Source organism: Malus sylvestris, chromosome 2, assembly GCF_916048215.2.
Source record: "Malus sylvestris chromosome 2, drMalSylv7.2, whole genome shotgun sequence".
Lineage (NCBI taxonomy): Eukaryota > Viridiplantae > Streptophyta > Magnoliopsida > Rosales > Rosaceae > Malus > Malus sylvestris.
Window position 1 is genome coordinate 22,174,536 of NC_062261.1, and position 22,041 is coordinate 22,196,576.

General features: G+C 37.1%; 1 protein-coding gene across 1 annotated transcript; it reads right to left on the minus strand.

Moving 5' to 3' along the window:
* Positions 1 to 15,075: 15,075 nt before the first annotated feature.
* Positions 15,076 to 16,979, minus strand: LOC126611415 (phospholipase A(1) DAD1, chloroplastic-like). Its single transcript, XM_050279704.1, has one exon. The coding sequence runs from the start codon at positions 16,606 to 16,608 to the stop codon at positions 15,244 to 15,246; it is 1,365 nt and encodes a 454-aa protein (XP_050135661.1). The 5' UTR covers positions 16,609 to 16,979; the 3' UTR covers positions 15,076 to 15,243.
* Positions 16,980 to 22,041: the final 5,062 nt, after the last annotated feature.

A 22,041-nucleotide genomic window follows, 5' to 3' on the forward strand; every position in this document is an offset into this window, starting at 1 on the left:
TTTATAATTTTAGACATATATTATCAAGACTATCTTAATAATGGTTTCGGAAACCCATATAATGTCGAATTATTGAATCACAATTTAGTTGTAGCTAGCAATCTTCGAATTAATTGAAACCTAGACTATCTCAAAGATGGTTTCTTCAAAGTCAACCATTCTCTTTGATTGTAGTCACCTTAAGCTACCAATTAGCTTATGAAGGTTTCATTATTTCGGGTCAAATGGTACTTTACCATTTCCTTGAGTATATATCATATATACACTCAATGTAGTCATAAGGATTTTCATTCTTATTTCTTTCGAATTAAGAGGTGCAACTCTATGACATAGTCATAAAGTTCAAACCATTCAACTGAGACGGTTTATAAATCCTTCTCGACTACCTTGGAGCTTTTGGTATAGGAACTAGGTTGTTTATATTTGTTGATTACTTTCTTGTCTCTCAAAGAATCCATTCTTTGAGTTCTATCTCTCGTTCATTTGCTTTTAGGAAAATCACATTGTAGGATTACAATGAACTACCCAACAAAACAACATTTGTTAGTTGGTTTATAGAAGTGATATCCAAAAGTTAATTTAAGGATATCCCACAAGATTGTTATCAAACAAATATTGCTTATTAGCACACAACCCCAAATCTTAACATGTTTTAAGATTTGTCTTTCTTTCCAACTACATCTTATGGAGTCATGAAAATATTGGAAGATCTTCTAATTTACAATCATATTGTTTTAGAAGTATATATCCTATATATGGGTAATAGATAACATCTAACGAACTAAATCTTATTCGAGTTCGTTCTTCTCCTAAAGGAGAAATTCATTATCTTATGATGCTATTTTCCTTGATATCTTTCAAGGAAACTCATCTAAAGTATTACCTTTCCTTGGATCAAATCTAAGGAGGTAAATACTTTAGATGTCTTACTCATCAACTTACATTTCTTGAATTCTTTGAAACATTTTGCAAAGTATTCGGACTTGTGTTTATTCAAAATAAACTATAGTCCAACCGAGAGTGATCTTCGGTGAATGTCATCCAACATGAGTAGTATTATGTTGTGGACAAGTGCCACTAACATCTAAGTGAATTAACCTCAACAACTTTGTGATTCTTTCTTCTTTCCAAAAGAATAAAGATTCAAACAGTTCGCCTCTATACAATTTTAACAAGAAGGTATTGGATCCGGATCTAACGATCCAAAGCATCCATCTATCACCAACTCGTAACTTATGTTTTAGAGGTATCACAACTTAGTTGGGATTAGTCACTACCTTGCAACCTTTTGGGTTTTAAGCATCATTATATTCTAAACAGTTAACACCACCATATTATCTCTACTATAGAGACAATCAATTAGATTACCATAATCCAATCATTGATTAATAAAGAACAATGTTTTGTCAAACAAAACATTTATCCATTTCACATAGTGACGGAATTTAGTTCCTTAAAATTGGAATATAAAGACAATCTATGTTTTTCCAATTTCTTTGGTAGTTCATATGAGGAAGTAAGTACTATCTGCTTTCGCAGAGATCTTTATTTTATTCACGTTCCGAATGTGAAGCACCTTTTTCTTCTCTCATATATCTTCTACTTCTTATTAGTCACACTTTTACAACGATTGTAAAACATAGTTACTAATACGGAATCAAGCATTCAAGTAGAAGAACCAACTGTTTTGAACTATTTAAGAACAATTTACAACACCTTCGAAAGGTGTGTTCTTGACACTTGCAAGACATTTCTTGCAAATACCCCTTCCAATGTCCATCATTTCATAAAGAAAGTTAGTTCCCTTGGAGTTAATTTTATCTTCTTCATTTGACTTCTCCTTTGACTACAATAGTCATGGTCCCTAAACTCTCACTATCTCTCTTGAAACTTATTTCAATTGTGTTATACACATCAAACATTTTGGAGAGTGTGTGGTTATTGTTCACCATATAGTTTACAATAAACTTAGTGAACCATTAGGATAGGGACACAAAGGTGAAGTCCTTGCCTAGTTTCCGTCTCGTTAAGTGGTTTATCACTTCAACACTCAATGATTCAAAATCATCATAAGTTCATGTTAATGGACTATTTTTGTCAACCAACCATTATGTTCTAAACATAATTACAAACTTTCAAGAGTTGTTCAAGGCAACTCTCATTTCTTCATACAACAATTTGTAAGTGAAGAATCATGGCACATAAAGTGTCCATGCCATTGTGCTTACTTCTAAAGTTCCTTGTTCATTTAACAAAGAAACAAGCACTAATGTTTGCATTGACTAAGGGTTGTTCAAAGCAACTCTTATTTCTTCATACAACGATTTGTAATTGAAGAATTATGACATTAAAAGTGTTGTCCTCTTTATGATAGACCTTTTATAACATATTCTTCTAATGATACATTATCAATAGGAAGATTGTGAGGATGAGACTACTTAGGTACATTTGCAATCCATTTAAGACAATCTTTGGGATTGTTGTACCAAGTCCGGAAAATAAAGCATTCGGCTTTTCTTTGTCAAGTTTTGGATAGCGTTTGCAAATATATTGGTAAACAAATACATAACGAATATAAATTGATTGATTTTAAGCCATTTGATTTGGGTCTTTAAATCAAATAGCACCACCCACTATTTTTGGCAAATTCCATATCCCTCATTGGAATTCGAGAGTTTTGGAGGAAACTCTTAGTAGGGTATGGGAGACTCACTACTACCAAGCCCACCTCACAATGATATGATATTGGCTAGCATTAATAATAATGAGAGAGTACACTTACTCATTTGCATCTCTTGCAAGTACCCATCTTATTTGGCCTCTAGAGAATGTCACCTCACAATGATATGATATTGGCTCCATTGCACTTAGTTAAGTCATTCCCACCATGCTTAGTTCATGAAGGGGTTCAAGAATAGCCTCACAATGATATGATATTGGCCATCCTCGTTGCCTACACTCACCTCATCAAGTATGTATATAGACTCCTCCTGAGTATAAGCATGCACTTTGCACTCCCCCATGATAGGGTGACGGCGGTGTACAAGTCATAAACGATTGGAGCTACCATGGTGGAAGGCCACAAAAGAGTGTTCAAAGCACTCTCACGCTTATCAACTTAATAATGGTTTGGTTGAGGGTTTTAGGTCTCATCACATATAAATATTCATTTTAATCTATAAAACAATTTTGGTCCTATTACAACTGTTGGTCCATATGATTGTTTTTAGTTGTATATAATACTCCCACTATGCTTATAAAACGTTTTTAAAGCAAGAGTATATGATACTACTAACATAACCTTTGCATTCATTTGATGGACTATATAGTTGCCTTAGGGCCTTAGGATGACTATGAACCTTTGTTTAGATTCAACACGAGCCTTGTGTTGAATCTCGGTCTAGGGATGGTGATTGATTTTAGTTACACGTTTAATTACATTAAGGCGTGTTGTCTTAGGGGCGTTGGACCCAACTACTTCATTTTCATGCATATCAAATAAAGCAAGAAAGAAGTACTTCAAAGTAAAGGTGAGCTTATGCTCATTACAACATTTGCATAAAACAAATTACCTTATAGTAAAGAAGGGCTTATGCCCTTTTACAACATTTGATCAAATCAAATTACAACCAAAATCTAATCTACACATTCCCATGGTTCAAACAAATTTGAAACGGCCTTTCACATAGCTCAATTATCGTAGGCTTAGGTTCATAATCACCCTTTAATTAATTAACACTTTAACTAATTAAATTGAATGCAACATTTTCATTTGGTTTTTGTATCCATAAAATTGATTTAAATGGAGCTAAACAAAATGAAAATCCAATTCTCATTTAAAGAGACAAAACAATTTTGTTCTCAACCTAATTTAGGCCAAAATGCAATTACCACAACCTTTGGGCAATATTGCAAAAACATAAACTTTTGGGGTTACTTTGTAAGAACACAAAAGTCCACTACTTCATGTAATTACACTAGAACCCAAAATTTAAACAATGCAAAAACTTCATTAAAGGAGCAAAACAATTTGTCCTTTAGCGTTTTTGGACCTAAACGTAAAAACGTAAACTTTTGGGCCAAAGTGCAAATACACAAAAGTATCAAAACTTTATGTAATTGCATAAAAGCCCCAAAAGTACTCCCACTTGAGGGAGGGCCGGTTTTAGGAGAGAGGGAGGGAAAAAATTGAAGCCACAAAATTTGGAAATTTTTTCAACTAAGTCATAAAGCCTTGCAAGTGGAATTTGGTTGTTGTGAATCATAAAACCATGCATGTGGTGTGTAAGGTGTGTAAGTCTTACACACCCATCACAATTTCTATCACCTTTCAAAATAAATGTTTTGGTGATAGAAAATTCACATCAACCAACACAAAACAAAGACTTTATGAAATTAACCAAAACTTTGAATCAAAACACAAACCTTTTTGTTCTTGGCAAAAATGTCAAGAACAATGAAGAACACTCATGAAAAAACTCAAAATTTTCCATGAACATTTTTCACCCAAAAACATTCAAACTTTAGGGAAATAACATCTAACCAAACTAGGGTACATAGGGGTTCCAAAAGTCACTTGAAAACACTTTTAACAAGTCAAACAAGAACCCAAAAATCCACCCTTTGGATTTGGCCGAAAATCCCCAAAGTCATGGCACCAAATTTTAGCTCCAATATTCATGCTCATATGAACTACATCTACAACATTTGAGATGGCAAATTTTCAAACAAAATTTACATTCAAAGAAGTAAGAATAAAGCTTGTAACAATTACAACTTTTAAATCACAAACTATAAACTACAAAACACAAAAGGATTCACCAACTACTAGACCTAGGCTCTGATACCACTTGAAGGAAGATTTTGTGAAAACATGTTCATTTAAGCAACATCAATAAGCATGCAATTAACAATTAAAGGCGGAATCATGCTTGCATGCACTTAAAAGCAAAACATTAACCATGAAATTCAAAGCCTAGTAGATTGGTGAACCAAGACTCAACTCAAATCAAAGTGAGTTGAGAAATATACCTTTGTAGATTCCTCTTTGCATAAGCAAAGGCTAATCACCCAAAGAGAGGGCCTTCATTCCTTGCATATTAAATCTATGGATTTGGATGGAAGAATAGGATTCTCCAAGTTCCCAAAATAGAGAACCTCTAAGTATCTTCACCAAGGTTAGATTGGAGAAGAAATGAGTGACCTTGGAGTAGCGGGATTGCTAGATGCACCCTCCAAGGGGGCCGGCCTCTTTAGAGAGAAATGGAGAGACATGTTCTCTCCAATTTTCTCCAAAACAAAACCCTTAAATGAATTTTGGCTATAAAGTCATATTTATACCTTAATTCATTGGAGTGGCAAACTTGTAAATAAGTCCAAGTTCACTACCTTTAACCATATGGCCGGCCTTAGGGTGTTGTTTGGGCTTTTGGGCTTTTGTGAATTAAGTTGTCATACAACTTAAGTCAATGGGCTTGACGTTCGAAGCCCATTGGGCCTAAACGTCCAAAACTATCCTGAGGTCTTTAACGAACTTATTCGTTTGATTAATTAACATATTAATTAATCCTTGCCATAAATAATTAAACCATTTAATTATTCTTACTCATCTCCATTGTTTCTTCAATCTCCACCTTACACGGTGTACGATCCATTAGGTTCCTTTTAGCGAGGCAGTGGGCGATTCAAACTCTTTCAAATCGATTGTGAATTGAAACTTACTTTCAATTCTCCCTTTAGTGATTATACACGTTTAGGGCTTCCACAAACCAAGAGTGACACCTAGCAGCATATCATGGTTACCCAAGCTAATCAGAAGAGGTGGAGAACCTATTCAGTTTAGGATTACAAATGCAATACGGTGTTTCTTTAATACAATACTCTTGACCACATTGTTTGGTTTGATAGTTTATTTATTCATGTCTACTATCCAATGTGATTCGTGTGCTTATATGATTACCTTGAATGTGATTTGGAACTCATTCCTAAATCTCATTCATACTCTGGCCAGAGATTCTAAATCGTATCATAGAGTATTCTCCCTCAAACAGTTTGAAGGTTAGAGATCCCTTGTTGCGCATTCACTTGCCTCCATGGCTAAGTGGCTTAACCCCAACGATGTCATGGACACTCCAATGGAATGACGTTTGACATAATCAAAGATCAAGGACTTAACCACAAGACAACAATGATGCCTCAGGTCAAAGGACTACTTTGCATTATCCCAACCATGAGTTCTCATGTGACATGAATATGAGAACTCTTCGTTGATCGTGTTCAGTGGACTCATTCTCTATTGAGCACCTGCGTACTTGTCTTGATGTCACACACACCAATGACTCGAGACTAGTCACTCTCCCTGAGAAAAGATACAGCACGTACTGATCTTAACGGACTGTCAATGCCCAATTGGCAATCCTATGATCAGGAACGTTTAGGATGTGTCTACGAAAGAATGGTCTCATGAATCTAACTTCTTTAGATCGCATTCTCCCAATCACATATTCCTTGGACTTTATCGTTTAAGCATATAACATTTATATGAGACGGCTCAAACAATAATCTTTGCCCTTTATAGTTAAACTAGATTAGTTTAACATGCGAAATGTCCGTAAAGTATCATCATATGATTGGTTTTAGGGCACATTTCCAACACTTCTCCTTGTCGTTGTTTTAGGACAAGGAGAAAGTGAGTAATCAGCCAACACTTGGTATTAATCTTCCGATCTGGAACCGACTGCCTGGAACCCCTTCCTGATTGTTTACCTAGCCTTGCTCTTGAGTACTCATCTTCATCATCTTATGCTTTCTCTTCGTCTGCCACATCTGCCTGGGGAACAGATAAGGGAAGTGAAAATGATACCTCGAAGCATGTGGAGACAATTTACCAATTCATCCTCAGCTAGGGACAAGGAGAAAGAAAGCAAGAGGTGGGCACTTGGAAAGATTGAAGAAAGAAACAGACCAACACCTTTACCTCGTGCCAACCCGCCGTGCAGAAGAAACAAGCAGAGAAGAATGCATACTGAACAATCAAATCATCCCAGCAGAAGGAGTATGATTTGAAACCAAGGAACTCTCATATTTCTCGCTCAGAATTCCAAACCAGTTCGAGATCAAAGCTGTGGAAAGTCAACAAGATCATCTATCTTCAAAACCAGATTTGCGTTCTTAAACTCTACTCTGTCTGGTTTTTACTTTGCCATATTTGTCATGTTTATTCGTTAATTGTTTGTTTGCTTGTTTTTGTGTGAGTTTATGCTTAAAACAATGAGGACAATGTTTGATTTAAGTGTGGGGGGGGTAACCAAGTTGTTTTGCATGAAATTCGTAAGAGTTTATCACCCATTACTTCTAGTGTTGTTCCTTGCTGTTTTAAGTGTTTTTAAGCTATTTTGGAGTATTTTAGTGTGTTTTGACATAAAAATCCGAAAATCTCATAAAAATTTGAAAAATTGTTTTGAAAAAAACCAAAAAGAGTTGTTTTTGTATGTGTCTTAGGGTACCTTCCAACACAATGATGAGGATTTGGTTTTTAATTACATGACTGTTAAAGAGAGTTATAAATATGGATGAACATTTGATTTACTCTTTGGTGTATGCTTAGTTGTGGTTATAATTTATGAATTCACATGCAATCATAAAGGAAAAATCAGTTTTGTAACATGCTTGAAAGAAGGAACTGAAATGTACGCTACAACCTTGTGAGACTTGAGCCTAAACGTTTATTTGGAGAGTTAATAAACTGTGCATCATTGTTTTCTAAAGTCGTTGCATGATCTCATTATTCTTTGCTTGGTTGCTACTTAGAATGTGTTTCATCATTTATTTCCAAATGCTAGAACTCATGCCTATTTCATTCAAAGCATGTTATTGATTTGCATAACACATATTCAAGATGAAGTTGTTTAGTGAGCCGAGAGCCAAAAAGCCTATCCCATTCATTATATGTTTAAGTTTAACCCCGTTGAGCCTTTTTAGCCTACGTTCTTTGTTAACCCACACTATCCTCACCTAGCCTAGATTAGGACCATCCATACCCTTGTTCTTGAAGCATAGTAAAGCATGACTCAAATTGAATTCCTTTTTATTAATGTATTGCAGAAAACAAGTGTGGGGGAAGTGATTCTTGTGTGTGTGTGTGCCAAAGTCCTTAATAAGGCACGGGTCGGAAAAAAAAAAAGGAAAAGTTGTGAAAATGTATGAAAAAGAGTTCTAAAGTGTTGGTTGAAGAAAGGGTCCAAAACATTGAATTCGGCCCTAAGTGTTGCTTAAATCTTCCATTTGTGTTAAAAGTTGATTTCTGCATTCTAAAGTGAATTCTAAGTTTCGATTTTATTACTTTGCTTGCTATTGCTTTAAGAACGTTTGTTATCCCTATCTTTCCTTTGTTAACCATTACCCCAAGCCCCGTTACAACCCTTGACTTCTATCTTGAGTGTTATGTGTTTCAATTTGTGGAATTTGAATTTGGTATGAGCATATGGTGTCACTGGTTCTCGCATCTAAGTAGTAGCATTCCATTCATGAGATCATATCTAAACATGCTTAATAACTCCAGAAATTGCTTTCTTTGTAACACATATATGTGAGTGTTCGTTTCCATGTTTACATCAATCTTCTCACATATAACTAGTGTAGGGTGTGTAGTCAGAAAATGTGTGAAAATAGAGAGTATCTTGTAAAGAATTGAGCAAATTCTCTAAGGCATGTTACTACATTCAAAACATCATTTTAATTGGTTAAATGTGAACTAGTAAGTGGTGACTGTGATTAAGTATGTGCTCAAGTGTGAAGATAACTAAAATCTGTGGGAATAATGATTTTTAACATGTCATGTGCATTGGAAATCCCTGAGGCAAATGTTGGAAGGATTAGAATGTGTTTTATTTACTTTGTTTTGTTTGTTTGTTTCGTTTTGCTCGAGGACTAGCAAAAGTTAAGTGTGGGGGAATTTGATAGGAGCATATTTATGCGACTTAGTTAACATGTTTCCTTGCATTTACTTAGTTAGTTATTGCTTATAAGAGTGTTTTAAGCTATTTTCGTGTGTTTGTAGGTCCTAATAACAAAGTTGGAAAGAAAGTGCATTTTGGTGCAATTTGGAGCAATTTTGGGCCAAAATGGATTGCATGCATATGGAGCAAGTGGGATGGACGTTTTTGGTGTTTTAAAAAGGGTTTCAACACATGCAAAAATCTGAATAATGAAGTTGAAGTGTGGAAGTGTGCAGATACATACACCTAAGGAACAATTTGAAAGGAAAAGAAGTGAAAGATGCCATTTGTTGGATTGCTTTACAAGATGTATTCACATTTTCAGCAACTACAAACATAATTGCAAGCTGAAATGATGCATAGCATGTGTGTAGAGGTGTAACGTGGTCAAAAGTTGATGTTTGCAAGATGAAATGATGCAAAACATGTGTGTGAAAGTTGTCTAACAACTAGTACATGTGGAAAAGGGATGGAATACAAGGCAAATGCATCAGAAATTGAAGAATGAAGGCACATGGACAGCTACAAAGGAGTTGAATTAGCAAAAAATGAATGATTGCCTTTTGTTAAAGGCAAGACACAATGATAAAAGAGCATGTAAACTAGCTATTTTTGCATCATTTTGGTCTTTGTTTGTATTGTTTATTGAAGCCACTTGAGTGATTCTTTGCTTTGGAGCTTCTATAAATAGGGAGTGAAGGGAAGAACACTACACATTACACTACATCAAAAACACATCAACCACCCCTCCATATTCAAAATTTTCGCCAGAAATCATTCCCTCTCTTTGCCACAGCCTTCCACCACCATTCTCCCAAATTTCTGCCAAAATTCACCCCTTGCCGCACCCCCCATCAATCCTAAACCCTTCCATACCATTCCCTACCCATTCTCCCATACAAATACCACCCAAAAACCTGTCCAAAGTCTTTGTGCCGTAGCAAGGAGGAAGGAGAATTCGTGGATGCACCTGCTATCCAAATTGGAGTATCTAGGTGTTTTCTTTCTTTGGATTTTAATGTCTAAATTTATGTATCTTTGCTTTGCGAGTATGAGGAACTAAACCCCCCCCTTGGCTAGGGGGGAATTTGAAACCATGTTTATGCTTGCTATATGATTTGATTACTTCTAATTGCGTTTCATAAGTTGTGAATTCAATTTACTTATCTACATGAATTAAAACTGATTTGTGTATGTTGGTTGAGAGTGCACACTTAATTTTCATGCATAAGTTTGATGCTAGGATATAAGGGAGTTTCACCTAATCGTTATGAACTTATATTCACAAGTAGTAAAGGTTGTTGATCACAATCGTGTTAAGTAAATTCTTGGCATAAGTTTCATGCAATTCATAGTAACGAGTGCTTCGCCAATGCTTATTATTTTCATAGAACTTAATGATTCTTGCTTGTATCTCTATTATGCAATTCATGTAGGGAACTTGTGGGGAATGCTTTGGGTTGTCGTATGCAATTCATCCAATTCAATAACTTAAGGAAAATCTGAGGGTTAATTAGTGCAATTCACGGTTAAAATGGGGTGTTGGGAATTCATGGTTTATTGAGAAGCAATTGGAAATCGTTTTGTATGCAAGTGTGACATGTGTGGAGAAGAACCCCTTAGCTAGCTTTCCATCCATTCACTTTTCTCAAATTCGTTTTAGAATCTGTTCAATTTACAAGTTTTGTTTTTGTTTTCAAATTTCGTCAAAACCAATTCCCCATTTATTTTAAAGTGTTGGATTAAGTAGAAATTAATTTAGTTTGTGTTTTTAAGGGTCTGGAGTCAAGTCATAACCCAATTTCGTCCAATTTAGTGTTAGGTGTTCAAAACTGCCCAGAAAGTGTTTTTAAGGCAGTTTTGAGTGTTTATTTGCTGTTTTGAGTCTTTTGGTTTGTTTTGGTGTTTTATAGTTTAGTTTTGCATTCTTTGAGTCTAGTTTAGTGTTTTAGACTTTGTTTTTATGTTTTGAGTCAGTTTCAAGTGATTTGGCAATCCCTCCTAATCCCCGGCCTAGAACGATCCCTACTTACATACTTTGCTACAATTGATAAAAAGAGGGTTTAATTTGTGTGCTTATATATTTCGCATCAAGTACCGTAGAGTGGATTGAAAATCATACCATTTAAGGTAATCTCCAATACCAAGACTTGCCACAAATCCTCGTCGATACGAAAACTCTGCTACTAGAACCTGGAGGGATAAAAAAAACAAGAGTGAGTGGGCCTAACAATAAAGCTTTAATAATGACCTTCTAAACGATATAATCTCTCGCTGTAATACCTTTATAGTTTCCAGGAAATCATACTACGTATAAGTATGAAATCAAATGTAAATCAACAGTATATCCAGAAATATTCCAAATCACTACATATCGGCAATAGCATAATAAAATTAGGTGCTCATCAATTTATGATAACCCACGAGTCAGAGTTGCCTAACGCAACCTGTACGACTCATAAATCAATCTATGATAACACATGAGTCTGAGTTGCCTAACGCAACTTGTACGACTCATAGATCAATCTATGATAACACATGAGTCGGAGTTGCCTAATGCAACTTGTACGACTCATAGGCAACCTGTACGACAGTGTCGGAGTTGCCTATTGCAACCTGTATGACAATGTCGGAGTTGCCTATTATTGAAACATGCATGACAGTGTCAAAGTTGCTTGTACGATAGTGTCGGAGTTGCCTATTGCAACCTGTACGACAATGTCGGAGTTACCTATTGTTGAAACATGCACAACAGCGTTAGAGTTTCCTATTATTGCAACCTACATGACAGTGTCAGAGATGCCTATTATTGCAACATGTACGACAGTGTTGGAGTTACATAAAACACTAATATAGTCATGCCATAATTCAATCATTTCAAATAACACCATAAACTCACCTGAACTTACCTGTACGTCCCGCATTCACCTTAGCACTTCAAGGCATTCACAACAATTATATGTAGGTAATATGCATATGGTTATGCCATGATGCAATCTAAAACTCAACCATATCATAGTATTTTAGAATATATAAATATATATATATATATATATGACATGGCATAAAACGCATAAATCAATTTAAAAGCGTTTGTGGAACTATAACATATATATATACGATAAAAAGGAAAAGAGCCACTCACCTGAAGTTCGCGCTACAATTCTCTACCACGAATATCGAGGCGTCACGAACCATCGTTGCCTAGAACAATTATCAAATAACATCTCATAATTTCTATCGATAGAACATGTATCTTACATAAAATACATCCCTTAGGACGTTCTAGAATGATTTGAAACCCATTGACCAAAAGTCAACCGTCTGTCAAAGATTAACGGTAGGATCCACAATGCTACGTAACTCAATCCAGAAGATCTGCAACTCAGATTTCTGATCCGTAACTTCCAAAGATCCACATTATGCTTCTAGAACATCGTATTAAAATTTCATTACGATCCAACGGTCGGATCTCCGCTAATTGCTAGAATTAAGTGGCGGCCAACGTTTTATTTTAAGAGCTTACAAATCCAGTTCGGGAAAATCTGCATGTCGGATTCCCAATCCGTAAGTTTTCTTGGTCTTCAAATATTATGTTCTACAACACATTAAAGTTTAGTGACAATCCAACGGTCGAATCGTCGATTTATTTAATATCCAAGTGGCGGTCTCTATCAAAACTACAGTCTTACGACGAGATTTTGTCAATCGAACCTCACATATGAAATTAGAGTAAACAAATTAGTCTAGGAATGGTAGGTGGTGCCTCGGCCCACGAGCCGCTGCACACAGCGGCCAGCCGCTTTGACTCGTCGGAAAATTATACTATTTAAAAAAATTCCCAAATTTTACAGGCATGTAGAGAAAATCAAGGGGAACAATTTTTATACCTAGGCTGAGGTCCAATTCGGCCAGGAAGTGTTCCAATTTGTCTCAAACCCGCCGGAAACCCTATAAAGGGTGTGCTTCGATTCGTCGATTCTGAAGCTCCGTCGCCCCAACCATCAGTTGGTTCATGTTCCTGGGTGCAATGGAAGACTAATGGTAGTGGTAATTGACAATAGTGGCTTCAGAAATGGCAAATTGCTGTTGTGTACACCAAAAACTCAACGAGCTTGATCTTGGTGATACGAGAACCAAAACCCATCAAATTTGGGTGGAGATACAAGCTGGAAGGTCACCGAGCTGTATACACATGGTGGATTGCCTTGATTCACCAGAAAAACGGCGAGAAGGCCATCAAAAAACATGGAGGAAATGGGTCGAAGGTTGGGTCACGGTTTGCAGGGGTCCGGGTTGGTTCCCCTCCTTCTCATTCTCCTCTCCTTTCTCTCCTTTCCCCTCTCCTAATTGGACAGTTCCTTCTTCTTCTCCTGATTGGGCAAACCACACCTCATTTCCTCTCCTCCGGTTAGGCAATAGCCCTCCCTGTCCTCCCTAGTTCTTTTACTCCCCGACTCCCTTATTTTTCCCACTCAGCCACACACATGTGGCATAAAAATCATTTAGTAATAAAAATAGTGTTTTATTCAAAATACTTTCGGGTTGGCAACTCAATAAAATTTTAATCGTAACTCCAAATTCACTTCTGCTTGTGCCTACGCGTCCATATCGTTGAGTACTTCAAGAATACACTAAAGGAATATTGCGTACGTCTCACTATACATTGGTCAATGAAAGTCAACACCCTCGCCTCTAAGGGCATTTTCATAAAATCACGCTTTTAAAATTTATAAAATTGTAAAATTAGGGATGGGTTGTCACAATATTATCATTTTTTTTTATCATCATTTGTATTTTTTCTAATAGATGTAGGGTCCGTCAACGAATGTAGATCTCATCTCTATTAAAGAGGTAATACAAATGATGGTATAAATAAATGGTAAGAATAACTTTTTTGATACAAATAAATTATAAGTGTAGCAGTACTCCTCGTCCTTGTTCTTTCTTCATAGGTCTTCAACAGAAACACAATAATCCAAATAAAAACGCTATCAAGTGTATAGTCTGTCTCGTCTCGTTGGTCTCCTTGGCATCAAGAGTCGTCAGTACTGAAGAGGCCCTGGCATTACCATCGGGAAATGTTGGAGGACAGCTCGCCGAGCCTTTGGTTGACATCGGTTGGGTTGTCGACGATTAGTCATGTATACAGGTTTGACCACAGTTTTATGCTCGTGCGTTATAAAGCTTTGGCTCTGAAGCAGTTACAGAACGGCGCCGAAGGTTATTCCGGTCATTTTCTCCCAAAGCTACTGACAAAGTGTATGGGTATGGACGGCGCTACCCCGGTTCCATTTACGTCAACAACGAAACTAGCAGGACTACGACGCGTTCGTTCTGCGTCCTAAGTCGGTGCAGTCAAAGGACAATATTCCGTAATAATGGGTCGGTACCAAGGGTACTTCAGTCTTCTACGCCCCTCCAGTAAGAAACAAACAATATTGGCCTTTTTGGGTTTTAGTCTTGCTCTTGCCAAAACATGGGCCGGTGGTCTACGTATAAAAAGAAAAGAGTTTTAATAAAATACTTTTGATATTGTTTATTTTTAACAAAAAATCACATTTTTACTTTTAATTAGCATTATTTACTATACCTTTAAAAAGAGTTTTTCGTTAAAAGAGAAGTTTTTGGACTTTTTGTTAGTTTTCCTTAAAAAGAGCCCCTGCTCCTGCTGTGAATTTGTGAGTGCACAAGTGCTGGTATTTCTGTGTGTTTTGGGGAGAGTAAAAGCATAAGGAAAAGAAAAATGGTTTCATGGCAACTTCACTAGTTTGCAAGTGAGAAACTTAAGCACGGCTGTTAATGTGGCTGTATTTCAAACAATGCAGCCATAAAGATACCCGATTAGGTTGAAGTCCTTCTCTTATGTTTTAAACTTTTTATTTTTTTTTTTACAAATGATAACAGTAGTAGGTTAAATTTTTAGTTATTAGAAGGGAGAAAAATCAATGGAGATCAAACCTGCACTAAAAGTGCATAGAGATGATTCATTTCCGCCACTGCCGAGCTGCGTTTTAAGCTAACTAGCCGTGTAATAGATAAGTCAATTAATGTCACTTTCATTTCCATGACGTTAGAAAAGTCAAACACAAACCAATGATTAATTAGTTAATTTCTCTCGTTTTGTAATTACAAAAAATTGAGACCCCCTCTGCCCCTAATTTGGCGGGAAATACGTTCGTATGTACAGAGAAGATGACTAAAACGATGTCGTCAGCTGTTACTCTCTACGGTTTGTTAAAGTTAATTAGTGTTTTTTGCTGAATAATCTCTTGGCCGTGGCTTTGAACGGACACTTTGAGCTCTGGAAATTGTCGACAAGGTGGAGGTACGTGCTGAGCTCGTGACACGTGCACACGTTGGTGCCCATCAGATACGGCGAGTCCTTGCTACTTAACCTGAGCTCCTTCCCAACCTCCGCGTACGACAACTGCGTGTCCTCCACCTTCTTCTGGATCCAGTTCTGAAACTCTACCGCCTTTCGGAACCCACCATCGCACGCCTTGTGGCGCCTTTCATTGTCGTCGATTACGAAACCCGGTATTTTAGTTATTACATCGTCGGAGTTCACAATGCGTAAAACTTTTGCGCCCTTCTTATCCAGGTTGCGGCGGAAGCTACTGTTTCCCACACGTGGCCCGGCAAACGACATGACGGTGACGAGTGGTGACGGGTTAAACGTAGTTTTAATGTCGCACGCTGCGAGCGTTGCTAGCGCGGCGCCAAGGCTGTGCCCAGTGAATGTTATGCTGAGAGGCTCGTCGCCGTAGGATTGAAGCAACCGTGCAATCTCTTGGCGTACCATTTGTTGCAAGCTCGGGATTAAGTCGGTTCCTGAAGTGTATAAGCTCAAAAATCCACTTTCGACCATTGGTTCACAGTTGTCCAGGCCTGAGTTATTAAGTACGGACGGGAGTTGGGTGAGAGTTGCTCGAAGATTTTCGAGCCACTCCAAGCACGTTGCTGTACCTCTAAAGGCAATCACAACGTCCCGTCTTCCAAGCCTTGCAATTTCCTCCTTGTCTTGACATACCGCCATGTAGCCAATCCAGCTGGACTGTGTCGCGACCCAACTCGGAGCCTTTTCTATCCAGCTAGGAAGCTTGATGCCGGACGTGGCACGTAAATTTTTTGTAATCCGGTAGCCAGTTCCCGGAAGCCCGGAGTTTTCAAACAAGGAGGCTTTCGAGTACTTGCATGTTGCGTATGAATTAGAGTCCGGATCAAAGTCAAACGCCTTGTATGCAGCATCGACAAATTGTCCATACCGTATAATCTCGCCACGTAAATTGGCGTCTAGAGGGTCGAGAAGACCTTCCCAGTTGTTGAAGCCTTGGTACTCCATCCAATTTTTGCGAATGGGTTGTTTGGCAGCTGCGGCGGAGGAGGCGGCAGTAGATGTTGTGGTGGTGGTGGTTATGGAGGTGATAGGGGTGAGTGCTAGGGATCTAATGTCAACTGGATTGAGCAATTGTTGCCAGTTGGGAAGGTTGTGAGTGAAGGTCATCTGATTGGGGTTTACAATTGGTAATTGAGTGAGGGTGTAGCAGGTGAATGTTGCCTTGTGTTTTGGAGTAGGGACTAGTGAGGAGGGTCTGATAGTAAGCTTCATTGTGATCTGCTTGTGAGAAGATCAGAGAGAGTTAGCTGTTTCACTGAGTCTCTCACTTTGTAAGTGGGTGCCAATTTGTAGTTGCTTTTCGAAGGAGCTAGGGATGGTCCCTTTATAATAACAAAAAGTGTAGAGCATGTGGAGAGAGAGAGAGAGAGAGAGAGAGAGTACAGTATGTACATATTAGTGCTTTATGTGATGAGGAAAAAGATTTGAGAAAAATGAAAGTAAAGAAGATGAAAGTGTTTCACACTTGTACTTTGTAAGGGGAGAGAGAGAGAGAGAGAACTTTAACATACAAGTCCACCTTTGAATCACAGGGGAGAGCAATCAAAAGGTAGAGTACTTTATAAGAGAGAGGTAGAGAGATGGTATATATGTTGGTATAGAAAGTCTAATGCAACATGTTTGCATATTATTGTATGTATTAGAATAAGAGAAGTATTTTATTAATATATAAGTGAGTTCATGCAAATAATCAAAAGACAAAGAAATTAAACATTTGACTCATTACATACCAGCAGTAGTTCATTCTTAATTTTATTTTTTTATAGGAAAATAACATTAGTCCTTAGATGTTAGATTAAGAAGCCGACGAGATTCAAACTCACGCTGAAAATCTAAGGCACAATTTTTTTTTACCATTGTGGTAAAGTGCCACTTAAAGTTTATTCTTACATTTAAATTACAGTTTTATCTTGTAAACATTTTTCTTCTACACTACATAACGACTGCTGAGATGATTCTAGGATGAGACTTATTCGGAGATCTTCCCCTTTGAAAAACTGCACCAAAAGTGAGAAGGTGCAGAGGGTCAAGCGATGGACGGTAGGATGATGACGAGTAAGAAAGATGTGGTTAGGTGGGGTCAGTTTCATATCCAATGATCCCAAAGGTATGCGCACTAGTACTGGCCCGGACTCCTCGAGTGAGATTCACTGTACGATATGATCAGTTCGACTTCCATTGAGCTTGACTCGCACGGCTTGGTAATTGGTTTGGCGGTTAAAAACGGCATGTCCACGTAGGCACAGCCACATGGGGATTGTTGGACCAAATCAGGCAGTGATGCATGTTTCTGTCACGGAACTGGTAACTGGTTCGTAGGGTTTCAACGTAAGAGAAAAAAAAAAACCATGACAACAACAAAGGAGCTGCAAAATAAAATTTGAAATGCCAACCTCATGCTTCAATTCTTTCCTCCTCGTGCGCATTTGAAATTCTCCAGGTGCTTCAATTGAAACATGCCTATAGTTTTTTCGACCTCTTAATTCTTTTGTTGGTCTCAGAATCTTGCTATTGTTTTTGGTTAACTTTGTGTAGATACCATACAATATGTGGGTCATGTTTAACAAAAATAAATTCTTTTACACAAATACTCTTAGCCACATGATGTTGCCAAAACCTAGATAGAAAAAAAAATGTATTATTGTGATTTGAACCAAACGTTAGATATGTATGTTTTAGTGAAGGATTTCTCTCAAAATTTTCTTGTCTTGGTAGTTTTTTCCATAGTTTTTTCCATTTCCTACATTCAACTAACCAGTTGAAGCATCTATAGTACTCATTTGTAAAGAATCAAATCCATATTAAAAAAATTATTTGGTCATAAAAAGTGTGAAGAAACACGTTGTGTTTGATAAAGGTAAACTACACATGCAGATAATTAAGTGTTACTAATTTAGCTGGTTTTGGCATGAATAATCCTTGAAAAAGAATCTAAAAATTGAACAGCCTGTTATTATTAACACCTCGAAAATAGGATGTCCTCATTTACGAATCATTCATGCAAAAAAAATATGCCAATACAATATTGTTGAATCATATAAAATGTTGAAGGAAAACACCATTTGTTAGATAAAGTTGAAATGAAAATGTAGATGATCAAGCAGCTAAGCAGTAAACAATTTAATTAGGTGATTTTAGGATTAATAATTCTTGAAAGAGAATCTAAAAATTTAAACAGTCTGATTACTGAATGCACCTCGAAAAATAGGGTGTTTGTATTTATACGTCATTCCTGGGGAAAAAATAAACTGAATCCAATACTCTTTTATCATCTAAAGTGTGAAAGAAAAACAAGAATCGTTATGTATAACTTAAATATTACAAATGCAGATAATGAAACAACTAAACGATTATCGACCGATTTAGTCAATTTTGACATAGATAATCTTTGAAAGAAAATCTAAAAACTAAATGGTTCTGATATTGTTGAATCACAATTCAGAAATAGAATGTGTGTGACTTTTACAGACATACTTATTGTAGAAAGCCTGTCAACGTATATGCTATGTTATACATATTATGTAAACAAGTACATTATGACCATTACCTGAAGAACTGGACTTGGCTGCTGATGATCTTTTCAGCAGCAAAGTTCTATCCTTACCTGAACAAATTCATTTACATAAACACCAACCAGAAAAGAAAAAAGAGAGGCAATAAGACTTACAAAGGAATTAACATTTAAAGGTGCGTCCCCTGCATGGACAGAGGCAATGAAGGCTCACAGGGGTCAGATGTCCCTACTCAACTAATTCGTTTGTTTAGTTGCAAACTACTACAATTATATAATATACACGGGTTATCTTTGAAAAAAATATATGTATCTAATATCCAGCATACATTCATTCTACTTATACTCCATATCAAATATTATATGAGCAATAGTGCTCTTGTTCTGTCATCCAAACCAAAAAAACCTTCTACCGCCTATCATATACTTATATTTTTCTCATCACTTTGCCACTTTCCACTATTATATTAAAAATTTTGTAACATTGGAATTGTGATACATCATCATTTGAAACCATCCTTAATATCATAGTGTATAACCATACTATAATAAGGTTTTCTTAGTTATTTTTTGTTGTTCCCACTATAAGAAATTTCTGGCTCCGTCCCTGGTCCCCTAGTGTTGCACATAAAGTGAAAATATAATCAATCATGGAGTCTGTAATGATATGTAGAACAAGCTAATTCGTTTCAAATGTAGACAAACTTCTCAGGCTACCCAAGATTCACATTTCCACTGACTGAACAGTGGACTGTGTATATATATATATATATATATATTTTATAAAAAAAGGGGTCAGTTGGTGGTTTCACTACGGCAGTCCACGCTTTCAGGAGGCCAGAAAGACTCACAGAGGCATTTCAACCTTCTCCTGACTACCTTCATGTGATTTACCAGCGTCGAGAATCGAACCCAAAACATACGTTATAAAATACGGACTTAGAATTCGTCAATAACCACTGGATCACCCTATGACGATGGACAGTGGAGTATATATGTGACAATTCCAGTGTAGTGATAGCAACAGTGCATAATATTTTCCTTTTTGGGGAGGATCGAGAAGATTTCTTCTTTTTTATTCCCCACAACAAACTTTGGTCAGAGTCTATTTTTCGATCCATGTGGAATAAAGTTGTTTGACCTATGTGACCGTGCCTCTAATGATACGATCGACCTGTGGTTTCATCCCAGCCCTACCGTACTTCTTTTAACATTTAGAATTATTGGCACCACCTCGTTGGAAGAAGACTGCATACATATACGGTTGTAGATCTATACATATAGTTCCTTTTACGTGTATACATTTATCATCCCATCAGTCTTATATTGATTGTTGAGAAATCTTACAAGAGTTCGTTTTATCAATGTATTTTACCATGAAATCTCAACCTTATACCAATTGTTGAGAAATCTTATAATACCATAGGCTAGCCCGTTTTGCCCTGCATTCTGAAGGTGATTGTACTTGGAATGATGTTTTTCTCTCTCTTTTTTTTTTTTTTTGGTCAAATGATAGATTTCGTTGATTAGGTGTTAGATTAGTTATGGGCAGGGTTCAAACCCACGCTGTTATGCAATGACTCAACATCTTTTCATCATTATGGTAAATGGCCACTTGCGACGATCTTCCCTCCTTGATCAGTGATTTAATTGATGAGGATATCTCCACCTCTTGTACTTCTTAAGTCTATTCCTGACTCGTTTGAATTATATGTCATCTTTTATCAAAATTAGAGTTTCTGTATTAGCATATGTCACCATATTATTAGTACAATGACTGCATAACCACCTCAATAACTCCCTATGTGACAACCCGTCCCTACTTTTACAATTTGATTAATTTTAAATGAGTGAATTGACGAAATACCCTAGAGGCGAGGGTATTGACTCTCGATGACTAGCTTATAGTGAGACTTACAAAATGTTCTTTAGTGTATCCCAGTAGTACTTGACAATACGAACGCGTGAGCGCAAGTAGAATTGAAATCAGTGTTATGATATGGGTTTTACGGAACTACAAATCCGGAAAGTACTTTTGTAAAGATTACTATTTATTATTTTATATATTTATCATAATTATTATATTATTATGTTAACATTATTTGGTTGTTATATTATTATTTTAATATTAGTTGATAGAAAATAAGGGGAATGGTGGACGGAAGAAGAGGATAAAAGAGAGGGGTGTTGCCAAACGGGGAAAGACAAAGGAAAGGCAGCCAATCGGAAAAGAAGAGAAAGAGAGAGTGACCAACCAGAGAGGGAAGAAAGGAGGGAAATGAGGGAAAGGAGGGAAGAGAAAAGGAGAGGAACTCGGTCCTTTCCCCTTTACCCGTGACCTGCTTTCCCTAACCCGACTTCCAGCGATGAATCTGATGGTTTTCCGTCGATTTTCTAGCTAGTTTGACACCATCTAACACCCTAACATCACTCCACGACCTCCCCCTACCTATTCCACCCCTAGATTTATAGAATTTGGCTCGGTTCCATGAAGAAAGTTTGGGGGCGTCGGAGTTTGATTTGAGGTCGAATTGAAGTGCACCATTTTTAGGGCTTTCGGCGGGTTCGAGACAAATTGGAGCTTTTCCCGCCCAAATTGGACTTGGCCATAGGTATAAAACTTGCTCTACTCATTGAGATATTCATTTGTGTAAAATTTGGGAATTTTGGGAAATAGTTAAATTTTTCGGCTAGTCGGGGTGACCGACTGCCATGTGCGGCGGCGAGTGTGATGGTGTGTGGCCAATGGGCAGACGCTACCTTTTTGAGTTAAATTTGATGTTCTGATGTCAATTTGATAACCGTTTGTTATAGTTCGATAGTTTGAACCTAGTATGAAATTTGATGTTCTGATGTTAATTTTATGATTCCACGATCCGACCATTGGATCGTCACCAGACTTTAATAAGTTATAGTACGTAATATTTGAGGACATTAGGAATTGACGGATTGGGAATCCAAAGTGCGGATCTTCCCGAATTGGATTCCTAAGTTCGTAAAATAAAACGTTGACCGCCACTTACTTTTAGTAACTGGCGGAGATCCGACCGTTGGATCGTTCCGAAACTTTAGGATGTTGTTCTAGAAGCTTATTGAAACCCTTGGGAAGTTACAGATCATAAATCCGAGGTGTG